At 41.0% G+C, this 19,812-nt stretch overlaps 1 protein-coding gene across 1 annotated transcript in view; it reads right to left on the reverse strand.

Moving 5' to 3' along the window:
• Positions 1–653: 653 nt before the first annotated feature.
• LOC104164523 (anoctamin-2-like) overlaps positions 654–19,812 on the reverse strand; it is a 39,839-nt gene continuing 20,680 nt past the window's right edge. Inside the window, exons 5-9 of the mRNA XM_009703873.1 lie at positions 12,249–12,401; positions 12,088–12,140; positions 9,947–10,128; positions 2,477–2,582; positions 654–935 (exon numbers count right to left, since the gene is read on the reverse strand). Of these exons, the coding sequence (XP_009702175.1) occupies positions 654–935; positions 2,477–2,582; positions 9,947–10,128; positions 12,088–12,140; positions 12,249–12,401 (776 nt within the window). The remainder of the gene's footprint in view (positions 936–2,476; positions 2,583–9,946; positions 10,129–12,087; positions 12,141–12,248; positions 12,402–19,812) is intronic.

Consider the following 19,812-nt stretch of genomic DNA (forward strand, 5'->3'; position numbering starts at 1 on the left):
CAGGCATTCAAGCTCCTGCTAAGAAAACACAATATATCTGTAGATGAAAATGTTCAGTGATTTTCATTCCTTCTGTTCCCACAGCTCTGTGCCCTTAACAACAGCCCTGCATGCTCTACAGAGACAGCACCAAGTGGCAGCGTATGTTAGGAAGGCACAATGACTCCTTGAGGTGCTTATAAACCATCCACTGGCAGCTACAAGCCATGAGACAACGCGTTGTGTCCTCTTCGCCGTGGTGGGTCAGGTCTCCCAAAAGATAGATACTAGAGCAAGACTGTCCCTTCTATTCCCCCTGCCCCCCAGGGTGTCTGCAGGAAAAGGGACGGTTGTGGTCCTACCACGGAGACTGCATGAGCGAGGAGAATTCCTGTGTGCCTACCCTACTCACATGCATCACCACAAGGACCAGCTACAGCCACAATATAGCCCTGGTTTTGCACTGATAAAGTGTGAAAATGCTGCAGCCCAGAGAAGGTACAAAATGTAACAGAGACCCTTGCATATGGAGTTTCTAAGGAAGGCAAAGAAGCCTCCTTTTTGCTCCCTCTCTGTTCCTTGACTGTCTCTCCCTCCCTTGCTCCAGGTTCAGAATCACGTCGCACAGTAAGCAGGAATTGCAGAGGTAAGCATTGCCCTTCTTCCCTAAGGAGTCACACTTCTGTGTGCTGTGAGCTAAAGGAGGCAAAGCTGCCTTTCTGACTTCGGTTAAACTGACAGAAGCTGGCAGCCCGGATCCTGTTGCCTTTGGTCCCACTTTCGTGTTTCTGCTTGTCGCGTGCGATAAAGCTTTCAATCAGCTTCAGTTTTTCGTGCTCTTCCTTCAGGAAGAAGTCAACAAGTACGCTCTTCTCCTTTTTGATCTGTTCACTGATGTCCTTGGGGATGTCAGGAATCATCCAGTCAACCAGAACACTGAGGAACATCACCAAGTTCTGCAAACACAACAACAGACGTAAAGCAGGTACAAAAAACCCCAGAATACTCACACTAGAGCAAAACCAAACCTTTGCTATAGCTATGAGGCAGGTATCAAACACACTTTACTGACGGCATGTAGTATTAAGCAGTTGAGTAAGGCCTTAGTTCAAGAAACAGCTCGTCTTTGTGCACAAGTCCCCCTCAGTGGAGAGGCTGAATTAAACGCATGCTTCGGTTAGGTTTGAAAGGGGAAAGGACTTGGATTCATCAAGTGATTCATGGCCTAAGTAGCTAGAACAGCCTTATTCTTTACAGGCATCCAAAGGTGCTCACTTCTCAACATCAAATTCGTTGTGACTGAGTTCAGAATCCATTACTATAAGGGCAACATCAGTGAAAGCATCCTCCAACACAATCATACCCATGTGTTTCCCATGTGGCCTGAACAGACAGGACACAACTTTCATGGTCATTCTGCCTTCAAATCCTTCTGTCTGCTGACAAGCAGGATTTTTTTGCACTACCACAGTGCAGAAGCCAGAACCCTGAATCTCAAGTGTCAAGGTCATTACAGGTGATGCTCATAACACAGAGGCAGGAAGCAGACTGGGCAAAAAGTTACGCTTTGGGGTTGATAGTATCATGATAATGCTTTGAAAGCTGCTCTGTTGTGTAATGCGTCGAAATGTGTGAGAACGTTTGCTGACAAGGCTACCAGCATGAACCCTTCATCCCCATCTGAGACAATGGAGCTAATTAACCAGGGAATGTACTCTGGCAGAGCAACAGGCTATTTGAAGCCCAGCATAACCAGTTGGTTTCAAATGTCTTGCAGCCAGTGGTGGAAAATTACTGAAGACAGAGCAAAGAAGCAGAAGAGGGCAATACAAACCAGGGAAGACTCACAGTCGCGCTTAGGAATATTTGGCAGGTGAGGAGAAAAGACAGGCAGATTTCAATATGAGGGATGGGCTCAGTTTGACTGTGGAGGGATTCCAGATCACAGAGGAGAGTAGAAGGCTTCTGCTATTTGGAAGGCAAGCCATGATAGCAAATCCCTTGCCAATGAAATCTCCACTCTGGGGAGACTTTATTCCATTTACTTGTAGAAAGTAGCAAAAGACCTTGGAGGATTTATGTTTATTTCTTGCTTTGGGTAAAGTGCCACATTTAACAAGCCTCCATAGCATTTCTGTGCTTTTTACAAGTGGTGGCCCTGAGAGTATAAAAGCTGACAGAGTGCACTTAACTGAAATGTCCAAAAGCCTTGGGTATTTTGAGGATCACTGCTGGTGCCCGGGGCTAATGCAGGCTGTGGGGCTTCCCTTCCATGAAGGGAGAGGAAAACATCTGCCAAAGACGCATGCCAGAGGGCTCCCAAGGGAGAACCCCTGCTGCAGCCCACCAACACCTCAGCAGGCTGGGTGCAAGCACATCAGGCTGGGTATTTGCAAACAGAAAACTCTATTGGGCATAGCCTTCTTTGGCACGTGCATTTCTATCCATTTATTGTGATATTTCTGAGACTGAAATTGCAGCAACTCAAATGACTTACCTGAAATAGAATAACAAAAGCCAAGCGAGCAGATAAGACTGCCCAGTACTGTTTAGAAAACTCATACTGGTTTGGGGACCAAGGTGGTTCTCTGTAGTCTTTGAACCTGTCGATGGAGACACCTTAGTTATCACACAGTTCCAGCAATCTCCTCCTGCACCAATTGCTTTGGTTAACATGATTTTCCAATCACAAACCCTAAAGAATCAAATCCTCCAGATGTTCCTACTTCAACCCTTATTATGAAATACAACTCCAGAATTAGAGCTGGACTATCTCCACTGAATTTAGCAAGCTTAGTCTGGTTTTCACAGTTGTAACCAAAATCAGAACATTGTTCTAATGTTGGAAATTTCCAGATTTCCCAGGATTTACAAATGTCCCCCTTTTTTTTGTTGATGTTAAATTGATCTCAGTGTACAGGGACTAAAGTGTTGAAGTTAAAACATAGAACATGAAACGTCCAAGGTATTTTCAGACTAGAGGAGACAAGCTTGCATTCATCTCACCTAAACCTTGATTAATTTAGGGAGTAATTCAGCTTACGTAAAACCTGATTCACATTTTGGTGGTTCCTATCTTTGCGTTAAAGACAGAGGGAGCCATGGGAAAGGCACTTCCTAAGTTAACTGTCTAGCCTTAGACAGGGTAAAACAGAGCCTTAGTGGTTTGGTGTAAAGACTGATGCTTTTAATATTATCATCAATCATTTGGGAGTAAACAACAGGCTAATAAAAGTCACAGATGCTCCTAAATTGGAAAGTTTTGCAAATAGCAGGAAACACAGAAAGCAATAAGAAATACAGACAGGAAGCACAATGAGAATAATCTGGGGAAATGGAAAATAATTAAAAATAAAACAATTGAAAGATCTTTGAAAGGATAGAGTTTGAAAGGAAATGCAATGAAAATAGCCTGGAGCTTACAGTGGCCAGCAAGTTAGCACAAGTTAGAAATATGGAAGCAGGACGGTATGACTTGTGGATGTATAAACAAAAGGCACGATGGTGCTGGGGGATATTAGCTATTAGCCCTTCTCTGAACAGCTCAGGTAAAGCCACACCTGGAATGCTGCATTCAGCCATTCAGCTGTGGGGATTTCAGAGGACCAAAAAAAAAAAGTAAAAAGAAAAAGATAGCAACAAATTGAAGGCAGTTCAGCCAAACAATCCAGGGGCTGAGGAGACTGACTCACCAAAAAAGATTAAAGAAGAGCACATGTATTGCTTCACTTTGGTAAGTAACAGCCGCAGTTGGACATGATAACCATGCACAAATTGTGCCCTTAGGACTGAAAGGGATAATTTAGTGCTGTTCACGGTGTTTGACTAGGAGTAATGGGATGAAATTAAGAAAGGGAAAAATCTGTTTTGAATACCTTAAAACCCTTCCTGACAGTAAGATTCATTAGACTGTGGAAAAGCCTCCATCGGGGGATAATGGAGAAGGTTCATACATAAAATCTGTCAGTTTCAGTTTGCAGGTGCGCTGACCGAAATTACCTTCAGGTTCTACCCACATGGTTTTGCATGTTAAATTATACATTTGCAATCCACGCAACCCGTACATCTCTCCGCACACCCCACACCCCACACCCCCCCCAAGAAATTCAGTCTGAAATGCTGGATGTAATTCTGTGCTGCACCTTCAGGAGACAAAGGACACAAAGTACAACCCACGACGGGGAGAGCGAGGAGGAGAAAACAACTTTAAGTTGGGGCTGTATTACTTTATGGAAGCGCTATAGGAGCTGTTTTAGACTCTGGATTTGTTTTGCTCAATGGTGTGTGCACAGCAGTCGAGCTCTCCATCCTGTCTTACACGGGATCCGCTGTCCCTGCACTGTGAGATTCTCCCTCTGGTACCTTTCCGTACGATGTGGACTCCCACGTCTTGCTCAAACCCATGTACAAGGGCTACAGCGAGGGTCAGAGGCATTTCCCTTGATTTTAATCTGCTTGAACATCAAAGCTAAGGAAAACCACTGAGTTTGTTGTGGATTTTGCCTAGCACTACAAATCAATCCCAGTCTTGAAACGGAGCCCAGGTTCACCTGGAAGGGTCACCAACTGTGGTGGGTTTTCCATTTAATGTACTCTGAGCTTCACAAACTATGTAAGTGTTGCAGGACATCAGACCCCATGGAAATTTCACCTGGCTCAGCTGAAAATCTAACCGCTTATGATGCCTGAATCTACATTCAACAGAACACTAACAAGTGATTTATGCTGAAGGGAGACATTGTCAGAGCTACAGACAAGGTAGCTGGGCCTCCTCCTCACCTCCCTTTTTAATTATTCTATGGCACATGGGATTTCCAAGTGCAATAAACCAGGTCTTTTCTAACCAATGTATTCTACATGTAGTGTTGGTTTGGGTTTTTTTAAAATATTTTCCATCACCTCTTCTATTTTTCATTCTTAAAATATTTGATGCAGCAGATATACTAGGATGCTAGGAACAGCAAATGACTGGTACTGCAAAGACTATTGTGTTTCAAAAATAGCAAACAACTCTAATTCCACTAAAAAATCACAAGAATATGAAGTAGTCAATGTGGTTTAAGAATAGAGCACATAAAAGTTCTGAGGGGAAAAAAGAAAAATGCACACTGAAAGTAGAGATATGTTGGGGAAGTGAGGATGGATGGAGAGGACCACGCAAGACTTAGACAAAACTGAACGGAAGCCAGAGCTAAGAGAAATACACTGGTATATTTCACAAGTACATTGTGTGGCGTAAAAGAAGTATTGGTAGAAGAAATCAAAATGTACATGTAGCGGAACTGCAAATCAGTCTAAATAAGCTGACCTGTTTAATTTCCTCTTTCAGCTGGTTTTTGACAAGAAATTGAAGAAAACATGACTGAATAACAAGGAAGCAGTGCTTCAGCAATGCAGGAGTATATAAGAACTGTTGAGGGAAAAATGTTAGAATCCACCACTGATCACTGGGAGTAGATGAGATGAATCCCAGGGCATTGAGAAAATTAATTCTTTCAAAGATACTTTATAAATTTGCTGAATATTGAAGCAGACTTGTGTTAAGGGAAAAGTCCCTTTAATGACTCCATAGCTGCTGTTTTTGTCTTTTCAGCGTGATCAGCATGCTTTCATGTACTCCATTATCATATCAGATTATAAAAATTAAAAGGGCTAAACCAATAAAAATGTCACACAATTTAGCAAGGTTTGCTTTTAATTTGCCTTCAACTACACAAGCGTTGTTTCGCTCTGAAAAAAAATCATTACAACTAATGCTGTGCATCAGAATGGCGTTACAGCAATGTTTACTTGGAAGCAGTGTCAAAGAGTTCACAGCATTGTAGAAAATACTGCTCAAAATATTCAAAGAATGTATTCTGGATGTTCGGTGGGAGAGTTGTTTCTGGCTTGTTATGGTTATTTTTAAGATACCTTAATCTCTGGCAGTGCCCGTAAGGAGCAAAATGCAGGCTTATTGTAACCACATTTATCTCCAGAGGTCACAGAAAACTAAGAATAAGAGAGGTCAGCTTGTTCCCAACATATTTGCCAGAAACAGAAAAACATATTTTATTTCCAGCTTAAGGGACAGTGTTTGTTGCCTGTCTCTTGGGACACAAGCTAGATACCCTATATTTTATCACAGTGATAGTTCTTCCAAAGTTGAGATTTTGATAAGATTCAAAAAAGGCGGGCGATAATGAAAAACAGTGAATGTAGATGCTAACATCTTTTCCTAGTTGTTTCCTGATAATGGAACAGAAATGCTCTTATAGTTGTTTCTCATTCAGACTAGTACATGGTCAAACATTTAGTACATGCTCCTTGTTTGCAATCAATTTTTTTTTTTCCACGGTGGTATAGACTTGATATCATCAGGCAGGGACCACTTTTATACCTAGTGTGGATTATTCCCTTCTCCCTCTATTTTGCCTCTGTTGAATCCACGCTAATCTGAGGAGTGCACTTCATTGCTGTGGTTAATGCACACATTTCCAAATACACTGGTAGTCATATACCATAAATAGAGACCGGCGACTGAGACCAGGTAAACAGTAGCAAAAGTGAAGGTAGCAAAGTCACAGTGAAGTAGGAGATCTATATAGATTAAGATGCTTGTGACAGGAGAACGCATGCTAATTTGGGGGTACAAATTAAAAAGTGCTAGGAACTGAGAGCAGAAAAGCATTTCACAGGCTTCCAAGTCTATCAGAAAGTACAGAGTTACTGCATTACTCTCAGACGTAACATTATACTAAGAAATAACTCCTAGCAACATACTGAAATGCGGAATAGCAGAGCTCACAGGGAACAACATTTTGAAAAATGAAAGAGAACAGGCCCCAGCTTTAAGGTGCTTTACCCCATTTGCCACAAGCAAAGCAGTAGGTAGATCACAGCATGCAACTTTAATCACTGGAGAGCTATTTTTTTCCTTTCTGTCTGCCCTCAGCTCTCATCTGACCATCTCCCAAGAGGCAGTAGACATTCCTTTAACAAAGTTCCTGACAGTGGAACATGGCTATGCTGAGTTAATCCTATCTCTTTACATGCTTAAAAGTTAGGAGTCTTATCTGTGCACTCATCTAACCTCTGTTGAAGTCAAGGTAAGAAGGTAGGTGCATTCCAAAGGCAATCCCAAGAGCCAGATTTCTCTCTGCATTTACTCTGCTTCCACTGAAGGAACTGAGATGCTTAATTGTTGGTTACAGTTGGGCGAGATACATACCCTGCTTAAAATCACTGGGATCCTAAGTATGATTAAAGTTTGCTTGCACAGGAGCAGGAGATAAACATACGCAAACTGGATCAATGCGCCAAGACCAACTGTATGAGGCTCAACAAGGTCAAGTGCCGGGTCCTGCACTTGGGTCACAACAACCCCATGCAATGCTACAGGCTTGGGGACGAGTGGCTGGAAAGCTGCCCGGTGGAAAAAGATCTGGGGGTGTTGGTTGACAGCCAGCTGAACATGAGCCAGCAGTGTGCCCAGGTGGCCAAGAAGGCCAACAGCATCCTGGCTTGTGTCAGCAATAGTGTGACCACCAGGACCAGGGCAGTGATCATCCCTTTGTACTTAGTGCTGGTGAGGCCACACGTCAAGTGCCATGTTCAGTTCTGGGCCCCTCACTACAAGAAGGACATTGAGGTACTGGAGCAAGTCCAGAGAAGGGCAACGAAGGTGGTGAAGGGTCTGGAGCACAAGTCTGATGGGGAGCAGCTGAGGGAGCTGGGGGTGTTTGGTCTGGAGAAAAGGAGGCTGAGGGGAGACCTTATCGCCCTCTACAACTACCTGAAAGGAGGTTGTAGTGAGGTGGGGGTTGGTCTCTTCTCCCTGGTAACTAGCGATAGGACAAGAGGAAACGGTCTCAAGTTGCACCAGAGGAGGTTCAGGTTGGATATTAGAAAGAACTTCTTCACTGTTAGAGTTGTTAGGCATTGGAACGGACTCCCCAGGGAGGTAATGGAGTCACCATCCCTGGAGGTGTTCAAAAAACGTTTAGATGTGGCACTTCAAGACATGGTTTAGTGGGTTTAGCGGGCATGGTGGCATCGGGTATATGGTTGGACTTCATGATCTTTGATGTGTGTTCCAACGATAATGATTCTATGGTTCTATTATTCTATGAAACTACATTGAATAATGCCAACTTTAAGACTTCTTTCTTGAAAATAATTACATTACGATATTTAATATATCCTCTAAGACGGGTATCGATTTGTAGGTCTCATTGAGGAACTTCCATCTACCCCTTCTCAAGCTATTTGAGCAAAACATCTTATTCTCTAATAAAATCAGAATTGAAAAAAACCCCTAATTTGGTGGAAGATAGGTATGTAGTCTACATTTAGAAATGTGCAGATATTTAGAAGCAAGGGGAGGGTTTTGGCTACTTAGGAACCTAGTTAGAATATCATCCCTTAAATGATCAGTGAAAAGAAGTGAACTGTTCTGAAGGGCAATTTACAGCACCTGTTAGAAGCATAATTACAAAGTTAATTTCTCTCTTTGCTTTTAAGTGTCTGCTTGTTTCTAAATTTATTTTTAGAAGGGTAAAATCAGCAAATATTTAAAATTAATTGAATTTTGTGTTTGTTTTTTTTTAAAATCAAAATGTTTAATATATTTGAAATATTTTCTCTTCCAAACTTTAACATGAAGACAAAGGTTTTGGTAGGACAAAAATGTGCATCCTAACTAGCTTTAGTTACAAGCATTCTAGGTCACACTGAGAGCTGCAGATTTATAGAAGAGACTAATAGTCATAACTTAATGGTAACCCTATAAAAAAACTTCCAGCTACCTTAGCTATCTCTATCTCCTGTGTAAATACAATTTCTTTAAGAAAGCCTGGATGTCAGATATGCAGAAATGTAGGGATCATTGGAACTAACAATGAAGAAATCTACCTGCATTTTAAGTGCAGATTTATCGAGGAAAATTAATTCAACTGAATGGGAGGAAAGAAGAAAGAATTCTGAAGCTCTAACTAGAAAACACTATTTGGTATTTACAATATCTACAATATTAGCAGTATTTTCTACCAGCAGCTGAGTATTCAATAAACCAGTATTGCAAGAAAAGGCCAATCTGATGCTAGACTGTATGTGACTGTCACCTGTAAGATTTGTCTCATCATTCTGCTCCACTTGGTAACCGATTCAATGCCCTTGCTTTGACACTGATGCTGAGAGAATGTGGTGATAGATTTTGAGAGTCCCACCTTTGGCACCTTAGCCAAAATTTGTTCTCGGAGTAAAACCACACAATGAAAGCATGGGAGCAAAGACCTGAGTTTGAGAAAGGAGACTGGGAAAGACAGAGGTGAAATTAGTGTTAGAACAAAGACAGGTTCAGATGGCGACTAGTACCAGCCTTAAAACAGCTCTTTGAATTTCTGCATATTTTTATAAAAAGTCAAGGTTACTCTGAGTGCCCTGGAACCATGTCAGTGATTTCTCATGCAAACTGGAACTACTCCGCAGGTATCTGCACTACGGGAGCAGTGGACTAGACATTTTGGACATATTTTAAAGGAAGTAGAGCCTGGTTTCCCCAATCGGAAAAGATGAATCTGAAATATAAGACATGTAGATGGGGAACAGTGCAAGTTTTAAAGATGGTCAGAACACATTGAAAACTCAGATCTCTTCAAGGAAATATTGAACTTAATAAAGAAAAAGAAAGTCTGGTTCTAATTAGTGGGTGTCCATTTTTAAACCTCATTGTTTTTAATGAAATTTATGTCTTTCAATAAAGAAAGGATCTTTTTATTTGCCTAAATTGTTTATTTTGCCTTTGAATGCACCAGGAAAAACCTTCTAAGAACCTTCTAACATAGCGAGAATACTCTAAAAACTGTACTCTTAAAACCACCTTTTTAAAGTCACAAATATTATTAGTTCCTACTTTGAAAAATTTTGTCTGACAAAAGACCCAAAGAAATTACTTTGGCTATGCAAAGTGTCGGTAGAAGTACTTTACCTGCAGAATAAAACATCCTGTGCAAACAGGGAGTTTTCTGGCTGTGTTCCAGCCTTGAGATGACTGACATTGAAGTATGAGAGCGTGTGATTGATGAAGCCATGCATGGTTCCATTTTGACTGTATGCATATTGATACATAAGGCGTGGAATGAAATCAGATGTGACAGCAATTACAAAAGCCTGAGAGACAAAAAAAAACAACGACCAAACAACAGCGTCGTGAATCTATGTCTAACGTGTTTCAGATTAAGTTAATTCAGATGATAATTTTCACGTTCAAGTAAGTTTAGAGTGGTGATGAAGTGGGAGTTAAATGACCAGACCTGGTACAGAACGTATACTTATATAAATGCACAGTAACCTGCTCTGTCTCTCCAGGGGAAGGTTGTAGTTAGGCAAGTGCCATATTTCTTAGAGCATAGAGTAGCAAAAGCAATTGATGTACTGTACATTTCTCCAACTCTTTCCATCCCTGGAGCCATTAGGAGGTCTATCACTAGTTCTAAAATACTACAAGACATAATAGCTAGCTGGTATAATTTGGAGTATAATTTGGTGTAGTTACACAGTGTTGTCTGAAATAAAACAGTTGAGTGTAAGGTAGTCATCCTCCATTTTCCCCTCTGTGTCAGGATTTACACATCTGACATCAGTGGATCTCATGCTAGTGTAAAACTGATATAATTGTGAAGTGAATCAGACACAGAAGTATCTAGATCATATCAATAAGAATTCATTAGATTCTATTAAAACTGCATTTTGCTAAATAGTTCTGCATCAATATTATTCAGATGGAGAAGCAGAACTGGGCATTCAGTATAAATGTAAAATTCGGTATGCCCATAATTACATTTCTGTCAAGAAAAAGTAGGTAGCTGATATTTTAATGGAATCCTCAGGAAACAAAAATATTAAGAGCTTGTTTGACACAGAAAATAATCAAGGACCAAAAATCTGCAAAGTGTATTCAGATAAAACTGACAGGCTGCAGAGTTTTGCTCATCCAGCACAGAGCAGTGCTGCAAACCTGAAATCTATGCCTGACAGCAGAATTATGGGTATGGGCAGGGCTGCACAGATTTCCTACCTTAAATTTTGGAAACTGCCAAGCTGTAAGCGAGCAATGCTCCACCCAGGTCAAACAACACTGCTTCTTTGGAGGCATTATACTTCTTCCAGTTGTAATGATAGCTTATATACTGCTACAGAGTGCTGCTGTGCTGGAAGCTATTGTACTAGATAAATTGCCTTACACCTCTGCGCAAGGGTCCCCTTCAGTAGTGACAATCATCTGCCTTTCTAAAGTGCTTTGATATCTTTGATACTTCACAGTTGGACTCAAAGATCTTAAAGGTCTTTTCCAACCTAAATGATTCTATGAGTTTATGATCTGTGGGTCAAAAACCCGCTAGATAGTATTATGATTAAACTCCTAGTGCATGAGTCTTTTTTATCTTAAAGCATATACAGGAAAGTTTTACTTAAGGAATAAATGTAGAACAATATACATTATATATTTGTATACCAGACATGCAATATGTTCATGTAATCATTCTTGTTCTATGAAAGAATACATTTTTCTGATAAGATTTTGTAGCTTGGGAAGTGTGTAACCCAATTCAAAAAAAAAAGCTACTCTTACAGAAATACTCACTCTGTGGGAGAACTTATATTTAGGGATATAACCATACTTCTATATATCAGAACCAATGCTAATGCTATCTAGTTAAGGAGTTTCTGCTCCTGGAATCTAGGATGTTATATTTACATCCTTTTTATTCGCACCAACAGTTATACTAGCAGAGCAACAGAAAAAGGCATAAATATGAATGAGAAGCAGATCTTTATCAATTCTCTGGAGTGTTGCCTGCTAATATCCCCTTCACTGGTTGTTCTTGTATGAATTAGTCTTCCTGTGCTGCATAACACAAGGACAGAGGGAACGAGATGAGTGAATGGTCATCTCATTTGTAACTAAATCATGTTTTACAGTTCCACAAGAATGAACTGGATAATTTAGATTTTATTGTATTTTATAGCAATTGAGAAAATTAGACTTCACTTTTAAATGACGTTGGAGGGACAATAAATATAAGCTCCCAAGATTATGGTTAGAAACTGGTGTAACCAAGTACTTACATTAATGATAACTGAAAGCTTGCCAATACCACTCAAAATGTTATACCAAATTCCTGTAAGTGAAAAACAGAACTTATTAATGGATTTCCTATCATTTTTTCATCTTTCTTTATTGAATTCTTGGTGTTATCTTCACTGTAATGTTTTTTTTCATTACTTACCTATATCTTTTGCTCTTACTGTGTCTGGCCTCCGCAATTCAGTAACAAACTTTTTTGCATCAAGCCGGACTTCTATGATGTTGTTCAGAAGAGCAAAGAGAGGTGCCAGAGGGAAGGAGGCAACGAAGAGTGTGACAAAGCCAAACTGGATAACTGGAAGAGAAATAATGCAATGTTTCTTGATATCTGCTGAAGAGAACTGGTAAATGCAACTGACGGCAAATCATTGAGGGGCTTTGTGGGTTACAAAACCCATAAAACCCCACTTCACAATTTGGTCCCAGTAATAAATACCACAAAGCAAGGCTATGAAAGAGAGAAAGGTTTGTCACTATGCTTTATGAATGTTTCTAATAATGCTTCTAGTCTCTAGCACAAGCACAAGCCAAAGTAAAAAATAAATTTCATAAATGACAAAGGATTTGGGGTATATTCTTCTGCATTTATTTGCGCTGCAAATAAATTTCTTCTGCATATTGCACTGGTGAGGCCGCACCTTGAATACTGTGTTCAGTTTTGGACCCCTCACTACAAGAAGGACATTGAGCTGCTGGAGCGTGTCCAGAGAAGAGCGACAAAGCTGGTGAAGGGCCTGGAGAAAAAGCCTTATGAGGAGCGGCTGAGGGAGCTGGGGTTGTTTAGTCTGGAGAAGAGGAGGCTGACGGGAGACCTGATCGCCCTCTACAACTGCCTGAAAGGAGGTTGTAAACAGGCGGGGGTTGGGCTCTTCTCCCCGATAACTAGCGATAGGACAAGAGGAAACGGTCTCAAGTTGCACCAGGGGAGGTTCAGGCTGGACATTAGAAAGAACTTCTTCACTGTGAGAGTCGTTAAGCATTGGAATGGGCTCCCCAGGGAGGTGGTGGAGTTACCATCCCTGGAGGTGTTCAAAAAACGTTTAGATGTGGCGCTTCAAGACATGATTTAGTGGGTTTAGCGGTCATGGTGGCATCGGGTATACGGTTGGACTTGATGATCTTTGAGGTCTCTTGCGTTGATGATCTTTGAGGGGTGTTCCAACCATAATGATTCTATGGTTCTATGATTCTAACTAACTGACTAAGACTGTGTTGTTCTTCCCTGTCCTTTTACCTACAAGGAAAATGATACACAAGCACGCAAGAGGAACAAACCTACAAGGTGTCACTGTTTCTACCCAGTTTCCTTTGGAAAACTCGGTGGCAATCTGTCAAGAGCAGGAACAGTACAAGTATGTTGCGGATGCATGAACCTGTGGTGTCACAGAGCATTTTCATCCCCCCTTATGTCACTGATATCCTCCAAAGTTAGGAATCTTCCTCTTTAAGTCCTAGCAAAGCAGAATGCTATTGTCACTTTTTTTTTTTTTTTCCCCTGGGTTTGCAATTTGGGTAAAGTAAATTGAGAAAAATAAAGCACTAGCCCACTGGTCCTAAAGAACAAGAAGTATTGCAATGAAGCACAGACCTCCTGAACAGAACCAGCATGTTCTCCATGCTTGCTAGATCAGATACACAACTAATAAGCCTAGCTTCTTCCACAGGGGGAAAAAAACAACCAAACACCCAACCAAAGAAAACCCTCTCACTTTGAAGTGGATGGCACATTTTCTATCATCTTGTTCCCAATACTAGACTGCTAGCACCACAGAATTCAGCTTAGCACCCATAGTATAACGATATAAACAAAAGGGCCACATAATTTTCTAACTGAATTATGCCTCTTTTCTAGGGCATAGGATGATCTGTCTTCATGCAAACAAATTATCTTCTAAGGAGCTCAGAAACAAATGTCACCCTGCAAAAGCACGATGCTGACACAACTGTGTTTTTCCGACAAATCTCAGTGTTGTAGAGTGCTTGGAATAATGTAGTAGAAAACCAAGTCCCTCCAAGCAAGTTTCTTCAGTTTTTGGGTGAGCAGAGTATCATTAATTCCCCCTTCTTTCAGTGGCACTTCAAGATCTGTCTCAACTGGGTAAATCTCATCTGAGTATAACTAAGAGTCTGAAAAGAGTTGACTTTTTTTTTTCTTTTTTCTCCAAGGTGCTGAGGAATTAATAAATTGTCTCAAAGGCTGTGTCTTTCATGGAAAGCAGAAGGGCATCAGTGGTGAATGCTGCTCATGAGACTGGATCATTTTCTTGTAAAAATGCTATGTTATTTTAAAGTTATACTTAAGGGAAGTGAAAGAGGTTTCCTTTCCCAGAAAATTAATAAGGAGTAGAAGAGGAAAGAGACCGAAAAGCATGCTGCACAAAAGCAAAGGCAGTAATCCCAGTAAGATTAAACTAATAAATCTAACTCTGATTTACACTTCAGAATTAAAGAGTAGTATGGAAAAAGGGTTGGTGTGTATGAAGCCCTATTTATTGTGGCTTCATTTTCAGCAAATCCCTGTGTATGTTCTCTCTCCACTATGGGAGGAAAGTATTGTACTTTTTGTGAAAATCAGGGGTTTACATAGCACACCAGTTTACTTTAAAAATCATTTCCTTAGGCGCTGTTGTCACAGCCTACAACTAACTGATAAAACAGCTTTTTCCAGGATCTTCTTTTACATGCATCTTTTTTTGTGTGCAGATTGCAAGTCTTCTGACTGACATTCCTGACTTTTCTTTTCTCAGTAACAATATATTTGCATAGTAAAGTTTTATCTCTGTATTATATATATGGTCTTTCGATTTTCATTCTCATTGTTTTGCTTTGAGATAAAGAGTATATCCTAACATACACTAAGATGGAGCTTTTTCAAAGCATACAAACATCCTATCCTTGAAATCATACTTTCCTGAATATTTTATGTTTGGAGTCAGGAAAAGGAATTAACAAGGAAATAGAAACAGATGTTAGAGTAATGTCCAAAAAAACTGTGAAATGCTTAGAAAAATACATAGCACCAAAATATGCCTTATTTGGTTTTAAGTGAATTTAGCAGGAATAGAGCTGGGAAGATCCTGTTTAAAAAAAAAAAAAAAAAAAAAAAAGTATTTGCAATGCTTTAAGTATAAACCACACACACATTTGCTTTGATGTTGTTTGCAGCCCCTTTATTCATTGCCTGGGAAAATGCAGTTTAATTTTTTTTCAAGTTCATGAAAGAATGTTCAAGGTATGCAAAGGACTTCTGGACAATTGTGTAAATATGTCTTCATAGAAAACTCTACGCCAGAAGTGTTTGTGTGGTCATATTGAAATCTTTTCAATCTTCTACTCTGCTTTTTATGAAAGTGTGAATGATGCAAAAAGCAGGCAAAAAACCCCGAAAACAAAACCAAGTACACAATAATTTAGATGGTCTTGTGTAGTAAACTAGCAAACAATCTTTCAAAACAAGTAGTCTGGGAACAGCCTCAGCAATTTAAAGGTACTTGTTTAGTTTGGTCAGTATTTGTAGAAACAAATATGACAACAAAGCTGCATGGATTAAAAAGAGAAGAATCCCTGCTGTATAGTTCAGGTCCCAGAAGCAACCCAGAGTTCTGTGGATGCCTGCCCAGTCACAGTGGAAACATTTACAATACTTTTAGGGCACTCACAAAGGCTGTTCCATCAAGGGCAGCTGACACCGAGACATCCTATTTTTGGCTGGAGGACTCGAGGACAACCCTGGGATATCCTTTTTACTTTCACGTTTATGTCACGAGATCTCCATACAAAGGTCTTTTAGCGTTCACATATGACCCTATGACCCCATATAGGAGCCTGACCTGACTTGGGTGATTATTCTCCTATGCTTTGCAGCAAAAGGCTAAAGAGACCTGTGCTGGCAGTTGGACCTCTGGACATCCAGCCTCTTCCATAGCTTTCCTACTTGCCTAGCAGGCCAGTCTGGAAACAACAGAGATGAACATCACCCAGCCTCACGGCGCAGGCTAGCGAACAAAATGATTGAAGGTTGTATGTAAGGGGAAGTCAAGGAGGTGAGAAATAACGCCTTCTCCTGGGGCATCAAAGTAGAAGACTAGATGTGCTGTCAGTGACACAGGCTCTGTTCCTGATGAGACAAAAAACCCAAACCACATACTATGGGTGCTCAGGACAAGTCACCTTTACTGTTTGACTTAAGCAGGAAAGAGGCAAAGGCCTCAGAGCCAGCCCATGAGGTTCTCAACACCCGATGCCACATCTTCAGCATCTCATACAGGCTTAGGCTGGCTGGGCCCTGAGATAAAAACTGTAAAAGACAAACAGCATCAAGAAAAGTCTCTCAGACCACAGTGCTTCTCAGAAGTCCACTTTTCACAGAAGCTGTTCCTCTGTGCACAGGGCCTGAACAGAACCCAGCCTAAACAAAGGCATAGCACGCGCCTTCCCTCTAACTCTGGCCTCCAAATTATGATTAAGAGCACACATCAAGGCTTTTAAATTATGGATCTGGAGAGTGCTGGCTAATGGTCTTGTGTAAGGGATATAGAATGACTCCCCAGTATAAAACTTTCCATGGCGAATATCACTCAGGTTCTACCAGATTTTCACACTAAGTAGTGTGAGTAACCCTAGTATCTTTTACATCAAAACCTAAAGTAAGAGAAGGTAATTTTTTATGATTCTGTTGCTTTTTTCTTTACATCTGTATCAATAATATCTGTCATAGGATCATGTGCTACTGGAAGTAAACAACAGAAGAATCACTCCTGTGCTAAGCAACTTTCCAAGTCCTAAGGAGAAACTTTTCAATATACAGCCAAGCCTGGCTGAGAAACTAAGGAAAAGGTGTAATTTACTATTCTGTGGTACTAAATGTATGCAACAAGCCTACACACAACAGGCTGACTTGGTATTTTCAAATCCGTTCTCATTATAGAGATTATAGAAAAATGCAGGCTTTCCTTCAATGATGTCTTTTCTTTTTTTTCTTTTGCTGCCTCACACATTGCCTTTTTGATAGCTTTTCCTGCTTTAGGGGAAATTCTTCCAAACCTCTAAGATTAATCCTTATGGTAGTTGGTAGCTACAGACATTGGATCTGATAATTTTCTTCTTAAAATTCAAAAGAGTTTTGCCATTGAGTTTTAACAGAAGCTGCATGATGAAATCCTTTATTATTATTTCTCTTTGAGAAAAAATGTTTTTAGTTAATTGCAGCATGAACCTTGAACTCGTAGAGGGGTTAGACTGGGGAAGGGAAGACCGGATGAAATAAGAATCTGAAAGCCATTCCTAATGTCAAGTTTCTTCTCAAGGAAACAGTAGTGGTGTAAATTTCACACATTCACACGCATCATTTAGCTGGTTTTGGAGCCAATTTCATAAAGTTTGTTTCATTAGCAATATTTATTGCTATTCTAAATATTAATTTCTTGTGAACTCCTATCTCTGCAGGCTAGTTACATGTTGCAAACTTGCTACCAACCAGATGGGGAAATTGCTATACATGCTACCTACTCTGGGAATGCATGTGGTCTGGTATATTGGGCTGGGTCAAAAGTCATTGCACAGTTTTAGAAACAGGAAGTACTAATGACAAATTTGACACATGTTAACAATGACAATTTATGTTTCAGGGTTCCTTGAGTAAAATTTTCTGATCACTCAGAAACATTAAGAGTGTCTCTGCCAAAGGATGTCTGCTAAAAAATACAAATATATATAAGTTAACAATATCAAAACAAACAATCATCAGAAATTTCACTGGCGCAAATCAAAACTATGTGCAGACATGCTATTGACTGACAAGGCCTGTTTAAGAAAGAAGTTCGGCACAGTCTGCTGACTGAAATCAGATTCATAGTTCAGCTCACTGAAGAAATGACCCACAATACCTTTCCCCAAAGGAAAACTTAGAGTTTATTTGCCATGGTGAAATGTTGGCCTCTTCCTCCTACACTACTGATATCTGTAAAATGCCACTGAAGTCATAGAATCATAGAATGGTTTGGGTTGTAAGGGACCTTAAAGACCATCCAGTTCCAACCCCCCTGCCATGGGCAGGGACACCTTCCACCAGACCAGGTTGCTCCAAGCCCCATCCAGCCTGATCTTGAACACTTCCAGGGATGGGGCATCCACAGTTTCTCTGGGCAACCTGTGCCACTGCCTCACCAACGTCACCATGAAGAGTTTCTTCCTTATATCTAATCTAAATCTACTTTCTTTCAGTTTAAAGTCAATGGAAGTCTGCCTGACTTGTAGACTTTGGGTTTTACATCCTTATGTTTTCTTTGGTTTTAGATGTATATATGACTTTTACCTTAAAACTAAATCATAGAATCATAGAATAGTTGGTGTTGGAAGGGACTTTTAAAAGTCATCTAGTCCAACTTCCCCCTGCCATGAGCAGTGACATCTTCAACTAGATCAGGTTTCTCAGAGCCCTGTTCAACTTGACTTTGAATGTTTCCAGGGGGCATCTACCACCTCTCTGGGCAATCTATTCCAGTGTCTAAATCTAGTCTAAATCTAACCTCTTTTAATTTAAAACCATTACCTGTTGTCCTATCACAACAGGCTCTGCTAAAAAGTTTGTTCCCATCTTTATTGTAAGCCCCCTTGAAGTACTGGAAGTCTGCTATAAGGTCTCCCTGGACCCTCCTCTTCTCCAGGCTGAACAACCTCAACTCTCTCAGCCTGTCTTCATAGGAGAGTTGTTCCACCCCTCTGATTATCTCTGTGGCCCTCCTCTGGACCCACTCCAAGAGGTTCATGTCTTTCCTGTGCTGAGGACTCCAGAGCTGGACACAGTACTCCAGATGGGGTCTCACCAAAGCGGAGTAGAGAGGCAGAATCACCTCCCTTGACCTGTTGGCCATGCTTTTTTTGATACAGCCTATGACATGGTTGGCCTTCTGGGCTGCGAGCGCACATTGCTGGGTCATGTCCAGCTTTTCATCCACCAGTACCCCCAAGTCCTTCTTGGCAAGGCTGCCCTCAATCCCTTCATACCTCTGTCTGTATTGATACTGGGGGTTGCCCTGACCCACATGCAGGACCTTGCACTTGGCCTTGTTGAACCTCATGAACTTCCCATGGGCTCACTTCTTGAGCTTGTCCAGGTCCCTCTGGATGGCATCTCATCCCTTGGGCATGTCAACTGCACCACTCAGCTTAGTGTCATCTGCAAACTTGCTGAGGGTGCACTTGATCCCATGATCTATGTCATTGATGAAGATATTAAGCAGTAATGGTCCCAATACAGACCCCTGACAGACACCACTTGTCACCGATCTCCATCTGGACATTCAGCCACTGACCACTACCCTCTGGATGCAACCATCCAACCAGTTCCTCATTCACTGAACAGTCCACACATGACATCCATATCTCTCCAATTTAGAGAGAATGCAGCCACTGACCACTACCCTCTGGATGCAACCATCCAACCAGTTCCTCATTCACTGAACAGTCCACACATGACATCCATATCTCTCCAATTTAGAGAGAATGATGTTGGGGGGGACCGTGTCAAAGACCTTACAGAAGTCTGGATAGATAACAACCGTAGCTCTTCCCTTGTCCACTGAGGTAGTCACTCCATCATCGAAGGTTAGTCAAGCAGGACTTGCCCTTGGTGAAGCCATGCTGGCTGTCTTGGATCACCTCCCTGTCCTCCATGTGCCTTAGCATAGCTTCTAGGAGGATCTGTT

Source organism: Cariama cristata, unplaced genomic scaffold, assembly GCF_000690535.1.
Source record: "Cariama cristata isolate BGI_N322 unplaced genomic scaffold, ASM69053v1 scaffold9607, whole genome shotgun sequence".
In the NCBI taxonomy this organism is placed as follows: domain Eukaryota; kingdom Metazoa; phylum Chordata; class Aves; order Cariamiformes; family Cariamidae; genus Cariama; species Cariama cristata.